We start from the raw sequence: 14,435 nt of genomic DNA on the forward strand, positions 1-14,435 counted from the left end.
ACCACCTTGGCATGTCCCTTTGGTACGTTTGTAAAAATCCATCTATGAAACAATATGAGTCGTGTGGGCTTGCATAGCAGTTTGCTTTCAGTTGCACTCACACACACAGCTTTAATATCACTTGCAGTTATTGATATGTTAAAGGCTGCTGTCCTGTCAGTTGTGTGTTGGGTGTGGCAGATGCTGGAGGGCATCTAGTTGTAGTGGTATTCAGTGACAGTTATCTGACACTGTGTCATAGAGCACATGAGTGCAAAGTGTGTAGTAGAATATCTTGATCAATGCAAGCCCACTGGGTCACCTGCTAAAGGAACACGTTCACAGGATATGTCTGGCATTATTCAATCATTTTCAAATAATTTGTGTTTATTCACATTATGCGCGCTGCTAAATTAATTTGGTTTACTACGGCGATATCAACCAAAAAATAAACGTGATTTAGTTGCAATGGATGGATCAGAAGAATGCCGAAATAACTACATCATAATGCCGATTTGTTAAAAGTCTTGCTTTGTCAGATCTGTCCGCAAGATGACATGCCAACAACTTTGCTTGTTTTCTGAAGAGGGTCCGGATCGATCAACATTGTAGCTGCTCCATCCACACTCAAAACAACGTAATCTAAATTAGGAATAAATATGTCAGAAACGTTATTGTTTAAACACATTGATATCTACATATTGGTTAACTTAAAAATCATAATAACTCACCAACATTTAGGATGTTTATTATTCATGACAGGTGTCAGTGTCATCTGGAGAATCCCAAAGGTAGACTGTTGCGCCACGCTAATTTCTATGAATGACTTTTCGTGCAATTTGCATTGCGTCATTCGTGTCGCCCGGCTACACTAGGGGTCGGGAACATATGGCTCGGGAGCCATACATGGCTCTTTTGATGACGCCATATGGCTCGCAGACAATTTTAAGCTCTGTTTCGCGAAGGGCGGGGCATCGAATGCATAACGTATACAAAAATATGCCGTATACAAAATATCGGCAATAAGCTGGTGTACGTTGCTATAACGTAAGACATAAGTAGTATTCGTTAAGAGCATGGGGTGTTACGCTGGGGTGCGCTGTTGAACGAGTCTGTGAAAATGTTTTGAGCGTGTTCAAACTTTTCGGACGTACCCAACTTGTGCTTCATAAGTTATGCAGACGTTACACATAAGTTACGTTACGTTAGACATACCTGAATACTGAATACGTACATGAATATAGTACGTGACTACGTTATATGTACGTTAGATATAGGCTACGTCGGCTGACGGTGAACCCTACAGCCAATGTATTGATAACGAGTGAATAACCTATGTTAAGCTTATCCCTGACGACGGAGTAACTTATTAAACGTGTTTCTACAGTACAGCTAGCGTTCAGCTAGCGTTTTGGGAGATTATTGGGGTTTGAATATAGTATATAGGGTCCCTGTGAGTAGCTGATCCTCACTTCTTCACAGCATGTCTTGATGAATACATCAACCCAGCATCAGAGAGCATGGAGGATGCTGAGAGACAAATTTTGAGCTACTTCTCATATACGGCGGCATGTTTCTGCCATACGGAACTGTGTGACAGGGCCGTATGTCTGGCGTGTTCAGCGTATTGTCTGCGTCCTTCGAACGATCACAATTTACCCTTAATTTATATCAACGTATTGCCGATATTTCGTATGCGCCCGCATACGTTTCTGCCATACGGATATCTGTGACAGGGCCTTAATAGGCCTATAGCCTCCTTGTGATTATGATGTAAAATGCAAGGTGTGTCTATAAATGACACAGGTCACTTGGATGTGTAAAGGTAGGCCCTGCAAGTTTTGTAAACGTAATGCTAAACGTTTCTAATTGACAGTATCATAAAGAAGTGGAGCGTGCAGCGCGTGATTGGCGCCACTGTTTACAGAACGTTACTTATCGTTCATCAGTGTGGATGCTCACATTATTACTCTTAAATCTAGCGTTATTTTATCTTTTTATTATTAACAGTAAATAACATAAAAAGACCAAAAATCAACCATGAATCTGTGACACTAAGAAGTAGTGTCTGTGTAGCGTCATGCTGTACCTCTCCAGTAGACCTTATCTAAAAGCAATTAACAAAAGAGCTGTACTGTTGCACTGAATGACGTATACCTTCATTACAATAAACATAAGCACTGCATTTTATTCTTTGCAGCTCAGCACAAGAAGAGGCACTATAAACAAGAAAGAACCATATCCCTGAGTTGCCACACATACAAATTGCAGAAGCTGAACCCCATTGGCCATGTTTATTGTTATGAATGAGTATGTCACTTTAACGCAACTCTTTTATGTCTTTTTAATCGTTTTTAGACAACAATAGCATTCTGGTGTGGAGGAATAACACACTGTATAACGAGCTGTGGTAACCCAGGAATGATTTTCAAGGATTAATTCATTGCTGTTTTTGAGCCTCCCCAGTGTCAGCTTGTAGTATGGTACAATTTCAGTTTTGGAAAATTGTACCGGACATGTCATGCATAACAGATGAGCCCGCATATTGTGCATACATTTATTGTGCTCAGGCTGACTCATAGGTAGTTGCATTCTGAAGAGTCTACTGTCTGTTTGTGTAGAAGTGTGCTACGTGTTTGCATGTATGCCTATTAACAAGTGCCTCACATTCTGACAGGTGTTATTTTCTCTTGCTTTTCCTCCCTCTCATTTTACAACCGCACGCACACGGACACGGATGTGAACATGTCAGACCAATGGTGTCCCTCCCTTTGCTCGCTGCGCTACACAAATGATGGCTCAGGTGCTGCCTTTGTAAATTAGAGCAAGAGAGGATGTGTGTGTGCGCACCATAGACTCTAGAGCGACAGTATGTGTTTGTATATTATAACATAATAAATGTGTCTCGGCTCTTGTAATCCTCATGTCAAGAATAACCTTGTGTAACAGCTAAAAATCCCCAGGCTTTAAATGAAGGACATGTTGTCTATGCTGTCACTGAGAGACTGTAATGTCACACTAAGACCACAGTGCAAGAGACTACCTCATGTTTCTAACTCCTCTAATACGGCAGCTTGGTGAGTGGCCCCACGCTTCAAAGTATGACTTTCTACGTAACCCTCTAGTGTCAGTTTTGCATGTGTCAATTTCTGCTTGTTACATAAATACAATAATGCAAAATAAACTTCTGTGTTCACAGGAAACCACTTGGTTAGGTTTTGGCAACAAAACTACTAGGTTGGGTTTAAGGAAAAGATCATAGTTAGCAGTAAGTTAAGTATGATACACGTTACGTAGGCAAAGTAGGTTAAGTACGTTCTGAAACACGTTACAGATGCGTTGTAACTGCACTACATTCAAGACATAAGTTGAGTACATTATCAAACACGTTGCTGTATTTGACGAACGGGCTGATTTGGCTGCTACATATTTGTGTCTTGTAAACGATGCTCCAGGTACTATAGTAAACACCCATAAATCTCCTACATTGTAAAATGCAGCGTAGAGATTGAGGTTATAAAATGTTGTTGTCGTGCTATTCCCCTTCGCTTGTGGTTAGGCTGTGTGAGTGTGGGCATTTGTAGACAGAAAGTCTTTGTGCATGAAAGATGTGGGCAATGACCTGGAGGATGTCATTTCTGGGTCCGGTGTTTTTGAACTTCCCCGTTCTTTATGAAAATTCAATACTAGATTTATGGAGTATTCTTTTAGAAATGTTTTGTCACTCAGTCTTTAAGAATGTTTAAAATGTTTGTTTGACATTTTGTGTACGTTACTATTTGTTTGTGCAGCGAAGCAATAACATATTTATGATTCAATTTGCTGTATGTTGCATCATACAGGATATGGAATATGGATCCAAGTATGCAAGTAATTGTTATTCAGCGTGACTATCTGTGTGTGCTAGCGCTTGAGAAGTGGCAAACTGCCTGGTGCTATCTCTCTTTCTCACTCACACTCACATATGAATAATTGAAAAGGAGGGTAGGGGGGACGGTGAGTCAGGAGTTCCTGCTGAATTGTTGTTTAGCATCTCAATCAGAACAAAAACTCTCTACCTGTTTCTCTTTCTACAGGATTATAATCTACTGCATGATTAAATGTTTCCCAGGACTTTATCTAGCACATTCTCAAACAAATGAATATGGCCGCCATATGGCCGCAATCAAATACTAAAATAAATAAATAAATAATAATTATCTTTCTAATTACAGCTTTTGTAAATTCATTTTCTTATTTTACTAATTTTAGGACATGATTTACTATCGATTTGAGGCAATTCGTAATGTAGATTATGGTCGGCAAAAACACCGACCCTCACTTTGGGAGACTGAGATAGAGAGATAGAGAGACAGAGACGGGGAGATGAAAAGCGTAGGATGATGCAGGCTGCTGACTCATCAGCCCTGTAGGGATTATCCCTCTCACTTTGTGTGTGTTTGCAATGTGCATGTATATATGTGTGTATCTGCTTTCTTACTACTGCACAAGCACAGCAGTCATTACCACATAATGAAAGCATGATGGAGGAAGCAAAAAAGCGCCAGCAGACTTGTACCACGACTGTCAAATGCAAAGTGACCTTGAATGCATTTGTGCATGACTATTCATGCTGTCCTTCTACAACGACATCTACTGCGAGCTATTGCACTTGATTTATTCATGGCAATAGAAACATGCATTATACAGCAGAAAACGTCATTTATTGTTTAGTCACAGAAAATGCTAAACACTGGTTCTCATTAGAACGTCAGGGCAATGCACAGAAAGGTTTATTAATGAAAAGCATTGGTCAGTATATGATGTCCTCATACTTCCCCTTGTCGTGTCCGGGGAATCTTCAACTGGGCCAGATGGTTATAGATTCTCAGCCATGCTTTTTCAAAAGCTTTAATAAACAAGTTTAACTCAAAAACAGGACGGACAGCAGAATTGGATATGAATAGATTTACTGTAGACCAAACAGAATACAATAAACTGAGCTGGTCTGCAGAGCAACTCAACTCGGAGGCAAAGAACACTCACATTTATACAATTCAATAACTCCGCCTAATGTGGATCTTATCAATTAGCTCACTGCCTCATTCTATTTCTGCTGACAGTGTACACCAATATTCTGCAACTAGGCATGGTCCTAGTTATACAACATGTTATTTAAAGATAATGATGTCTGGCTGTGCAGGTGGTCTGATTCCCACACCCCTGACAGTATTTCCCACTCATTCTTGCTCGACCCTCCTCATTCTCATGCACCAATATATTTCAGAATGTTCTATGTGACTGTTAACAATAATTAGATATGCATGTTATCAACATTTGGAAATATTTCCCCACACACTCCCAAGAATCTCGATGTATTGAGTCTGAATGTAAAGCAATCCAATCTCAGATGATTCTTGTAAGTACACACAACAAATTGAAAAGGGGATATAAATAATAATGAGAATGATGAAACACACAAACACATAGAAAACTAGGATAAACTCGGAGAGCTCCTCAAGGTGTCCGATTTTCCGAGTTGGGAAGTCGTTCTATTGACTTCGGTGTGTTCATGAGCTTAAAGTCAATACGTGGAAACAACATGGACGGTACAAAGAAGATGTGTTGTGCTTTTTATTCTCAGAGTGTTTAAACAACACGTCTAACACGATACTGTAGCTGTTTCCGAGGTGTTGTTCCCATCTTGAAGGGTGAATCACGTGAATGTTTCCAGTCGGGAACTAATATTTTAGACACAACATGAATGCAGCACAAATGTCCTAACTCGTAATGTTAACAAAAGTGAATCATGATTCTTCTATCCGCCCTGGGATTCAGATCAGATGGGTTCTTTCTTGACCCATGCTTCACCCTTACTCCCATTTTCATGAAAATTGGGCCTGTAGTTTTTCCATTATCTTGCAGACAGACAGACAAACAGACAAACAAACCCGAGCTGAAACCATAACCTCCTTGGCGGAGGTAATGTCTGAAGTAGTTTGATCAATTTGAAGCAACTAACTAAACATTGCAAAATCAGCTATATTTTAGCTATCATCTCAATTAGTCCACACCATATACTGTAAATCTGCCACATCCCTCTTTGTCAATCCCACATGTTTGTCTTTAAGGTATATTTGGCAGATGTCATGATTTTGAAAATCATTGGCTTTGTCATGTTTTCTGTTCAAAGCGTTTGCAAGTTGGGCGCAGATCTTTTAGGTGTTTTATGTTGCTTTGAAGACTCATGTCAAACATGTAGTTGTAATTGTGATTAAGGAGATTAAGGTTTCGATGGATAAGACTGATGATTTTCTACACTTTTCTTTTTGTCAACAAATAACATAAATACACCAAAACCAACAATGCATTAGATTATTCTCCCCATACTTTCTGATGTCCGTACCCTGTAAGTGCCACAAACCAATGTGTTGCTACTGAAGATGTAAATCTTCAAAAACAGCCTGCAGATATGCATGTTCCTAACATCTGGGTACTGTAGTTTTAAAAACTACAGTAGAACTATATTCTGCTGTGGAGTAACACATCTGGTGCTCCAGCATTAACAGCACCAGGACATGTATGGATTTTGGAAGATGAGTGAGTCAATGAGTAGCATTATAAACTGGTCAACATGTCTTTTATTTCTCCAATATCTTGTTTTCCACAATTATCTTAGACAGCAGAGACTAGCTCCGAGCTAGCTGCTAAGTGCTATGTCTGTGAGGTCTGTGATTAATCGAAATTAACGCGCTAATTCTACAGCCCTAATTATTATTATTATTATTATTATTATTCTATATTAAGCCAGGGAGGCAAATTCAATAAACACCTCTCAGCTGCCTCTTTGTCTGCTGGCAGTCGAATGTGCAGGATGGATATGACACTATCAATGAATCATAAGACTCAATAGAAGATGCTCTGCTCTACTGAATTAAGGCTTTTAAAATGACGCTGGTCATATTTTCTGTCCCTCTCTGTCCATCACTCTGCATGCACACTTACTTACTGTATCTCGTTCTTCATACTGTCTCTGAAGATTTGCCCTGAGGTTTGCCATGGAGGACAGCTCACATATCTGCCAGTTAATATATATTTCAACTTACTCTTATCTTACAGGTGCTGATAAACATTAGGATGGAAACACAACTACAGACTGGTGTCATTTATTAGGTATTAGCGAGGTATGCTAAGCTTTTAGTAAATTGTCCTCTTGTTCAACTTACCTGTTACATTACTAAGTTCTATATGAGTATATACTGTACGTACCACAGTGACCACAAAGTGATGCTAACACTTTAGCTTAAACAATAACTTATACTACTTAGCTAGCATTATCCAGTTTAAAGGCGGTTTTAGTAATGGGAATTTGCCATTTTCATAATATATTCTGGATGTTTTCCAAGCAGCATTAATCATTGTTTGGCCAGGTGGGGGGAGATCACGCTGTATAAAATTGATGTATTACCTTATCACCTATCATCACATTTTAACAAACACATCCAGCAGATATGAAGCAGTATGAGCACTGATTCAGATTTGTGTTTCTGGCCTCCCAACAAATGTCCAATATTCATCCTCCTTTTAGCTTTATTGTTTCCACCTGCTCTCGAGGGAAATGTTGGGCCTTTAAACTGGTCAATGCTCTACTCCAGGGGTGTCAAACTCATTTTAGTTCAGGGGCCACATACAGCACAATTTGATCTCAAGTGGGCCGGACCAGTAAAATGATAGCATAATAACCTATAAATAACAACAACTCCAAATATTTCCTTCGTTTTAGTACAAAAAAGTACATTCTGAAAATGTTCACATTTGATCTTTTTACAAAACATTATGAACAACCTGAAATTTCTTAAGAAAAAAAGGTGCAATTTCAACAATAGTATGCCTCAGTTTATCATTTACACATGTGCATTACAACTTACACATCACAGTGTAAAGGCACAAAACATTCTGTCACAGGCATCTGGAACAGTATTTTTTTATTTTTACACTTTGCAAACCCTCTGGCGGGCCGCATTTTTGACACCCCTGCTCTACTGTGTTCACTAGCTATTTGCTAACTTTGCTTGTCTGTGGTTTGGTGGGGTTTTTTCACTGTAAAAAGCTGCCTGCTGCGGTTGAAAATGGCGCTGATGAAAGCAGTGAACCATAACAGTAAAGTTGCATCCGTAAAACCAAAACAATGAGATAACAGATGCTAAAAATCTGAGGGAGTGGCTTTAGCAGTGCAGATTGTTTCATAAGCAATAATACCTTTATATCCTGAGGAAGGTGATCATTTTTATATTCATCATCATAGAATTAACAACATGGATTTATAGAGTGGATAATCTAGAGATTTTGCTGTATTACATCAGGGCTAATCTCTGCACCACTGTATCAGCCAAGAGGCAAGTCCTTTAAAACCTTGGTGAGATCCTTTTGTGCTGTCTGTCTGATTCTGATTGTCGGATGCACGTCGCCTTTCCTTCTTCCCTTGTGGTTCCTCTCGATCTCTCTGCTGTGGAACATTCCCATCTCCCTCGGTCTGTACTGGTGTAAATGAGTGGCTGCAGAAAAGAACAAAGCAGCAGTCAGTGTGACTCACACCAAGCAATGGTGGCATAATGTGAAGCACTTATCTAAATACTTTTCATTAAGATGGAAATGGCAGCCTCCAGAAGCAATTATGTAGAGAAAAATGAAGCTCCTCGTGCTTGCAATAGATCTGCTGATTACTGAATAGGCAAGTAATGTCACAATAAGAGGAATGAACACATTTAGACGGACATGCACCGTGCATGATCTAACAAATAAGCCTGACACATAACCTGTACTTTTGACTCTGTCAACCAAACAAAGTGGTATTTAATTATAATCATAGGTTTTGTTGCTAAGATCATTTTGTGACAATATAGTGACACTTCTTACTGCTATAATAAAAGTGAAAATATCTCTTCTAATTTGCACATGTTTATCTTATTCAAAGAAACACTGCTCAGGAAAATGGTGAATTAAATTGGAAATTAGGATGCAAGAGAGCGCGGCTGTGAAATGCAGTAAAGCCCAGTCCCAGTCCCACCGCATTAACTCTAACACCCTCCTGTTTGTCATTTCTCACCCATCTGTTATAATTACTTAATAAAATATAAGACTTTCAGCACACACTCTACCTGTGCTAAGTCTCTCCCCTGCTAATATCCACCATGTGACCTCCTGTTCCTCCTCTTCTCAATGCTTCTCAGACCTGATCCAGGCCACCCAGGAGACCAATGTGAACATCCCACAGATGGCCGACACGTTGTTGGAGAGGGTCGGCAACGCCAGCTGGGTGGTGGTTTTCAAAGCCCTGATCACCACACACCACCTCATGGTGCAAGGCAATGAGGTGAGGTTCTAATCTATACTGTTTACGCACACCCTGAGCTAGTTGCTGGTTTCAATGTCTGGAGAAGTGAGTAAGTATTTATCTTCCAAGAGACTCTCCTCCAGGGGACCACTGACCACTGTGGTGCGGTTGTAGCCCCCAGAAGACACAGCTGGTTGTACTGGGAAGCTGTCGGATGTAAAGTAGGGCGTGGTCATTCAGTCAACTTTTCACACAAGACCCATTTCAGACAGACAGTATGAGAAAAATATTCTGTTATTTAAATTTTTTTAAGCATGTAAATATGTTAGAAAGTGACTGAAAATGAGCATAAAATGTCCCCTTTAATGCAAGTTTAAAGATACTTTAAGGGAAGTTAAAATGGAAAACTGGATTTCATGAGCAACTGGCATTACTTCACACTAAGGTCTTCTACAGTATGCACAATGGAATTTACAAAAGGACTGCCCTTCTGACCTTCCCTGGTCCTGACCCCCTGACCCGATTTATGTCGTGACAGCCGAAGAAAGGAAAACACTCTGAATTGGCAACCAGGGATAACTCAGTGATAAACAGATGTTCCATTATTGCCAGTCAAAGAACCCAGGCTGCTACTGAATTGCAGACGACACTAAAGAGTGAGACATTGAATTAGCAATGCCAGAGAATGTTTTGTAAAATATTCAATAGGAAGGAGCTTGAAAGAATATACTGTAGTTGAGACTGAGAAGAGTGGGGGGCTTGCCTTCCCAGCATGCATTGGGTGGGAAGAAGAGATTTAGTGGTATGAAGATAATAACATTAATCTCTGTTGTTGATAAAGCAGGGGTCACACACACACACACACACACGCACACGCACACACGCACACACACACACACACACACACGCACACACAGGCACACACACACACACACACACACACGCACACACACACACACACACACACACACACACACACACACACACACACTTCACAAATAAGCTGAGTTTGTGTGTGAATAATGTGATGAAGTGATTTCCCCCCATGTTTGTGCTATTATATGTGTGAATGACGTGTACACAAAAGCTCAAAGGGACAGTATCATAAATGTGTGTGAGCCATGAAATTATGTTTGACAAGGCAATATACATATACAGTGTGTGTGCCCTCTGTCTCCAGGGACTTGTTTGTTTTTAGCCTGGGCTTTGTTGTTGTAGTGTCCCTGTTTATTAAGAGAATGAAAGCGGGAGGAGGGAAGGTGATGTGAGGCTCACCATTTCTCCTGGGAGGTTTTTATGTCCATGTGTGTCACTGTAGTTGTTCTTGCAGGGCTGCAGAGAGGGCCTGTTTATGCTTTATTATGCTTTATCCCCTGGTGCCCTACATGTGTCTTATTTATATCCACACCCTTACACTTACCAAGGCTGCAGCATTGCTCCTTTAATTGCTCCTTTAATGCTGGATTTCTCTCTTATCACTGAAGAAAAAGACTAGTATAGACTCACAGCTCTCATAGTGTGCTGAAAGCGCTGAGCAGCCCCTTCCAGATAGCTTTGCGAACATCAAACAAACATTCCTTTCTTAAATTTAAGATGGAGCCATCTGTTTGAAAATGATCATGAAAATATAACAAGCTACCAGCGCTGGGATACAATGTGTTCTTTCATAACCATGAGGTGTAATCTATGGTTATTTCTCAATAAAGGAGAATATGTTTTTTTATTTAATTGAATGAAGGTGGGATGGTGAACATAATTTACAGTAGCTGCACCCAACATTTTGATGCGACTGTAGACGATTACACACTCGACCGTATCTCCATCAATCATAATGTCAATTAACCGGGGACAGGGGACACAGGTGGAGCGGTTACCTCCACCGTTAATATCGAGTCTGGGTATCATTTTTCTCAATGAAAAAACAATCAATTAGTTCTCTTCATTTTGAAATACCGGTATATTTAAATGATGTGATGTTGCTCGAGGAACAGTAAGGGCTCCGTACACACGTCTCTTATTTTTTCCCTCCCACGTACATCTAGTTCGGAAGAATAACAGAGTCAGAGACAATCGGAGGCAGAGTAGGGGTTGTAGTTTTAGGAAATAACGGTACACACACAGACAGACCTGCTAAATATCAGGCGCACCGGTGCGACCAATGAAAATGTTTAGTTACTGTTGCACTATGGAACCATGATGTTTTAGTAAGACACCATAAAGTCTTGAATCTGATACTTTCACATGTTTTAATCAAGAATGCTAACTTTAAAGCTATTTTTGCTTACAAAAGATGCTTTTCACAATTTGTCACTTTGTGCCTGGCAGTGAAGTAAACCGTGTGTACTGTGTGTGTCCTCACCTGCAGAGATTTGTGCAGTTCCTGGCATCTAGAAACACCTTGTTCAACCTCAGCAACTTCCTGGACAAGACTGGGTCCCATGGTGGGTGGTGTTCATTTCCTTTCTATCTTTGACTTAACCAGCCCTCCATCATTTTCAACAACGATTCATCTCTTTATTCTGACTTTTCCGTTGCCAATTCTTTCCACTCTCCCGCTCCCAACATTAACATTTAAGACTTTTAACACATGTTTTTAAGCAGCTACAGTGCGTGCGACAGCAGAATAAGCTTGAATGTTACAACCAACCTTATCATTCCTCTATTCATCCCTTCCACCTTCCCATAATCTCTTTCTCCCCCTCAATTAAACCTTTCCCCATGGTGACAAACACTGGGTTCACAGTCTGTTGTTATGGACATTGTGTGTTTGTGTGACTGGTGCATCTGAAGAGTTTAGAAAGCAAAATTGTACATTTTTAAGACCTTTAAAAGACTTCATAATCAGGATTACATTTAACACTTCAGTATTTAAAATTGGGTTTACCGTGCGAATAAACTTGTAAATCCACAAAGAAAATAAAACTCATTCGTCAAGTACTTCTTATTGTTAACGAATAGTTGGACTTTTTGGGAAATAAAGCTTATTCGCTTTCTTTCCAAGAGTTAAATGAGGAGATACCAGTTACTAGCAGCACCTTTAGATATATTTGCCTTTCAACAGAGCTTTGCTAGCTGTTTCCACTGCTTCCAGTCAAAGGTAATCATCCCCTGGATCTGACTTTATATTTAGCAGACAGCAGGGGGCAAGAGTTAGCCTCATTCTGTACATTTTACAAGATTATATATTGTGTCACTAGTGAGTTTTTAAGGAGCGTCTAAGGGGACATACCTTTGTGTTCTCACGCAAAGAAATTGTGTTCTCCCCAGAAACCTTTGTGTTGTCTTGCAAGACTTTTGCAAGGTCTTGTAAAATAATTTAATTTAGGGTCCCTATGATAGCTTGGAAAATAGCCATATGAATTTGATGAATTTACTGTTTATCATACCACAATTGACACAATAATTATGTAGCTCGTGCATCCTTAGCCTCAGTCCCCACTTTTATTCACCCATGTATTTTTTGTTTTGTTTTAGAGATGCTAGTAGATGCATTTGATATCTTTTGACAGAGCCAGGCTAGCTGTTTCCTCCTGTTTCTAGTCTTCATGCTAAGCTAATTGGCTCCTGGCTTTAGCTCTATACTTAGCGTACATACAGAGGAGTGTAATCAATCTTCTCATGTAACTCTAATAAGCTGATTTCACAAAAAGTCTTCTTCCAGACTGAGGTGCAAAGACTTGTTACAATAGCATTTAAGACATTTTAAAACTTTGTAACCTTGGCTTTAGTTTGTTTTTTGGGGGATAATTTTTTGTAAGGCTTTTAAGAGCCTACTAATACTCTGCACTGAGTTGACTTTGGAGACTGTACTTGTGTTTATGTATGAGTGTTTCTTCCTCAGGCTACGACATGTCCACGTTCATCAGACGCTACAGCCGCTATCTCAACGAGAAGGCCTTCGCCTACAGACAGATGGCTTTTGACTTCGTCCGAGTCAAGAAAGGGTACCTTCTTTCTCATTTCTCACGACACCGCCCAACCATACTATTTCAGTAGGTTAGCTTTGTTAGCTTACCCGGGACCAGAATAGGCTCCTTTCTTACTTGCCCTCCATTTCCATCCTAATAACATCCATCCCACTGGGGTCCCATTGGTGTGTGACGGATGCAGTGTTCATGTTGTTCATGAAAACTTTGACTAAATAAGTTTGTCAACAAACCTTTTTTCTTCTTCATGATTTAAGCGAGAAGATGAGGAGATGGTACAGACACTAACTGTGATGATATCAAGATGCAATATTGTTGACGAAAAAAGACGAGACTAAAATGTACTGTAATGATGATGTAATGATGATGGTTTTTTATTCAATGCAGCAGTGTTGTGTATTTGAGGACTAAAGTTAACAATGACATCAACGGGTCAAAGAAACAAGGTGACAGTTTAGCTCGACTACATTGACTGAAATATATTCTGATGACTAAAAAAGACTACAATGTCCACAGTTATCATTAACTAAAACTATACTAAAAGACTATGATGCTCAGACCTTTATTCAACTCAGCATTACTAAATAAAACAGGATTGTCTGAATATGATACAAACCTAACAATTACATTTGACACAGGACTAAGACTTAATTAAATAATAGCTGACAAAATGAACACTAGAGGTTTGGACTCCTGCCCGGCATTGTGCCAAATGCTTGACTTTACTGCATGTACTGAGTGCAGAGACGAATACAGAGCGTATTACTCAGAGTGGACAGCTCTGTTTAGCTCACAGACACAAAGTCCCTCAAGTTAAATAAGCTGGCACTGAAAATATAAATACAGAACAGAGATCAGACACGTTGGTGGATACTGTATGTGTGGCAGGTACAGACAGGTATTCTATGTGTTGACAGACAGACAGACAGACAGACAGACAGGCAGACAGACAGACAGACAGACAGACAGACAGACAGACAGACAGTATGTGGATCTGAGTCTTCCTTGTTCTTGTGTCTCCTTGCGTCTCAGAGCTGAGGGAGTGATGAGGACCATGTCAGTAGAGAAGCTGTTGAAAGGAATGCCCACCCTGCAGAGCCAGATTGATGCACTGCTGGATTTTGAAGTAAGTGACACTCGCTAATATGGAACAAAGTCACTTTGTAAGGTTACTGAAATTGCTGAGGGATAAACACAGTCAAGAAAAAATCTGCCAA

The 14,435-nt window shown here is 39.9% G+C and overlaps 1 protein-coding gene across 16 annotated transcripts in view; it reads left to right on the forward strand.

The window, feature by feature from the left end:
* Positions 1 to 14,435, forward strand: part of snap91a (synaptosome associated protein 91a) — a 52,405-nt gene that overhangs the window by 12,204 nt on the left and 25,766 nt on the right. For all 16 annotated transcript variants that reach the window (XM_029451626.1, XM_029451620.1, XM_029451622.1 and 13 more), the window contains 4 exons: positions 9,189 to 9,331; positions 11,658 to 11,733; positions 13,134 to 13,236; positions 14,251 to 14,344. In XM_029451626.1, coding sequence (XP_029307486.1) covers positions 9,189 to 9,331; positions 11,658 to 11,733; positions 13,134 to 13,236; positions 14,251 to 14,344 — 416 coding nt within the window. The remainder of the gene's footprint in view (positions 1 to 9,188; positions 9,332 to 11,657; positions 11,734 to 13,133; positions 13,237 to 14,250; positions 14,345 to 14,435) is intronic.

This window comes from Cottoperca gobio, chromosome 16, assembly GCF_900634415.1.
Source record: "Cottoperca gobio chromosome 16, fCotGob3.1, whole genome shotgun sequence".
Taxonomy (NCBI): domain Eukaryota; kingdom Metazoa; phylum Chordata; class Actinopteri; order Perciformes; family Bovichtidae; genus Cottoperca; species Cottoperca gobio.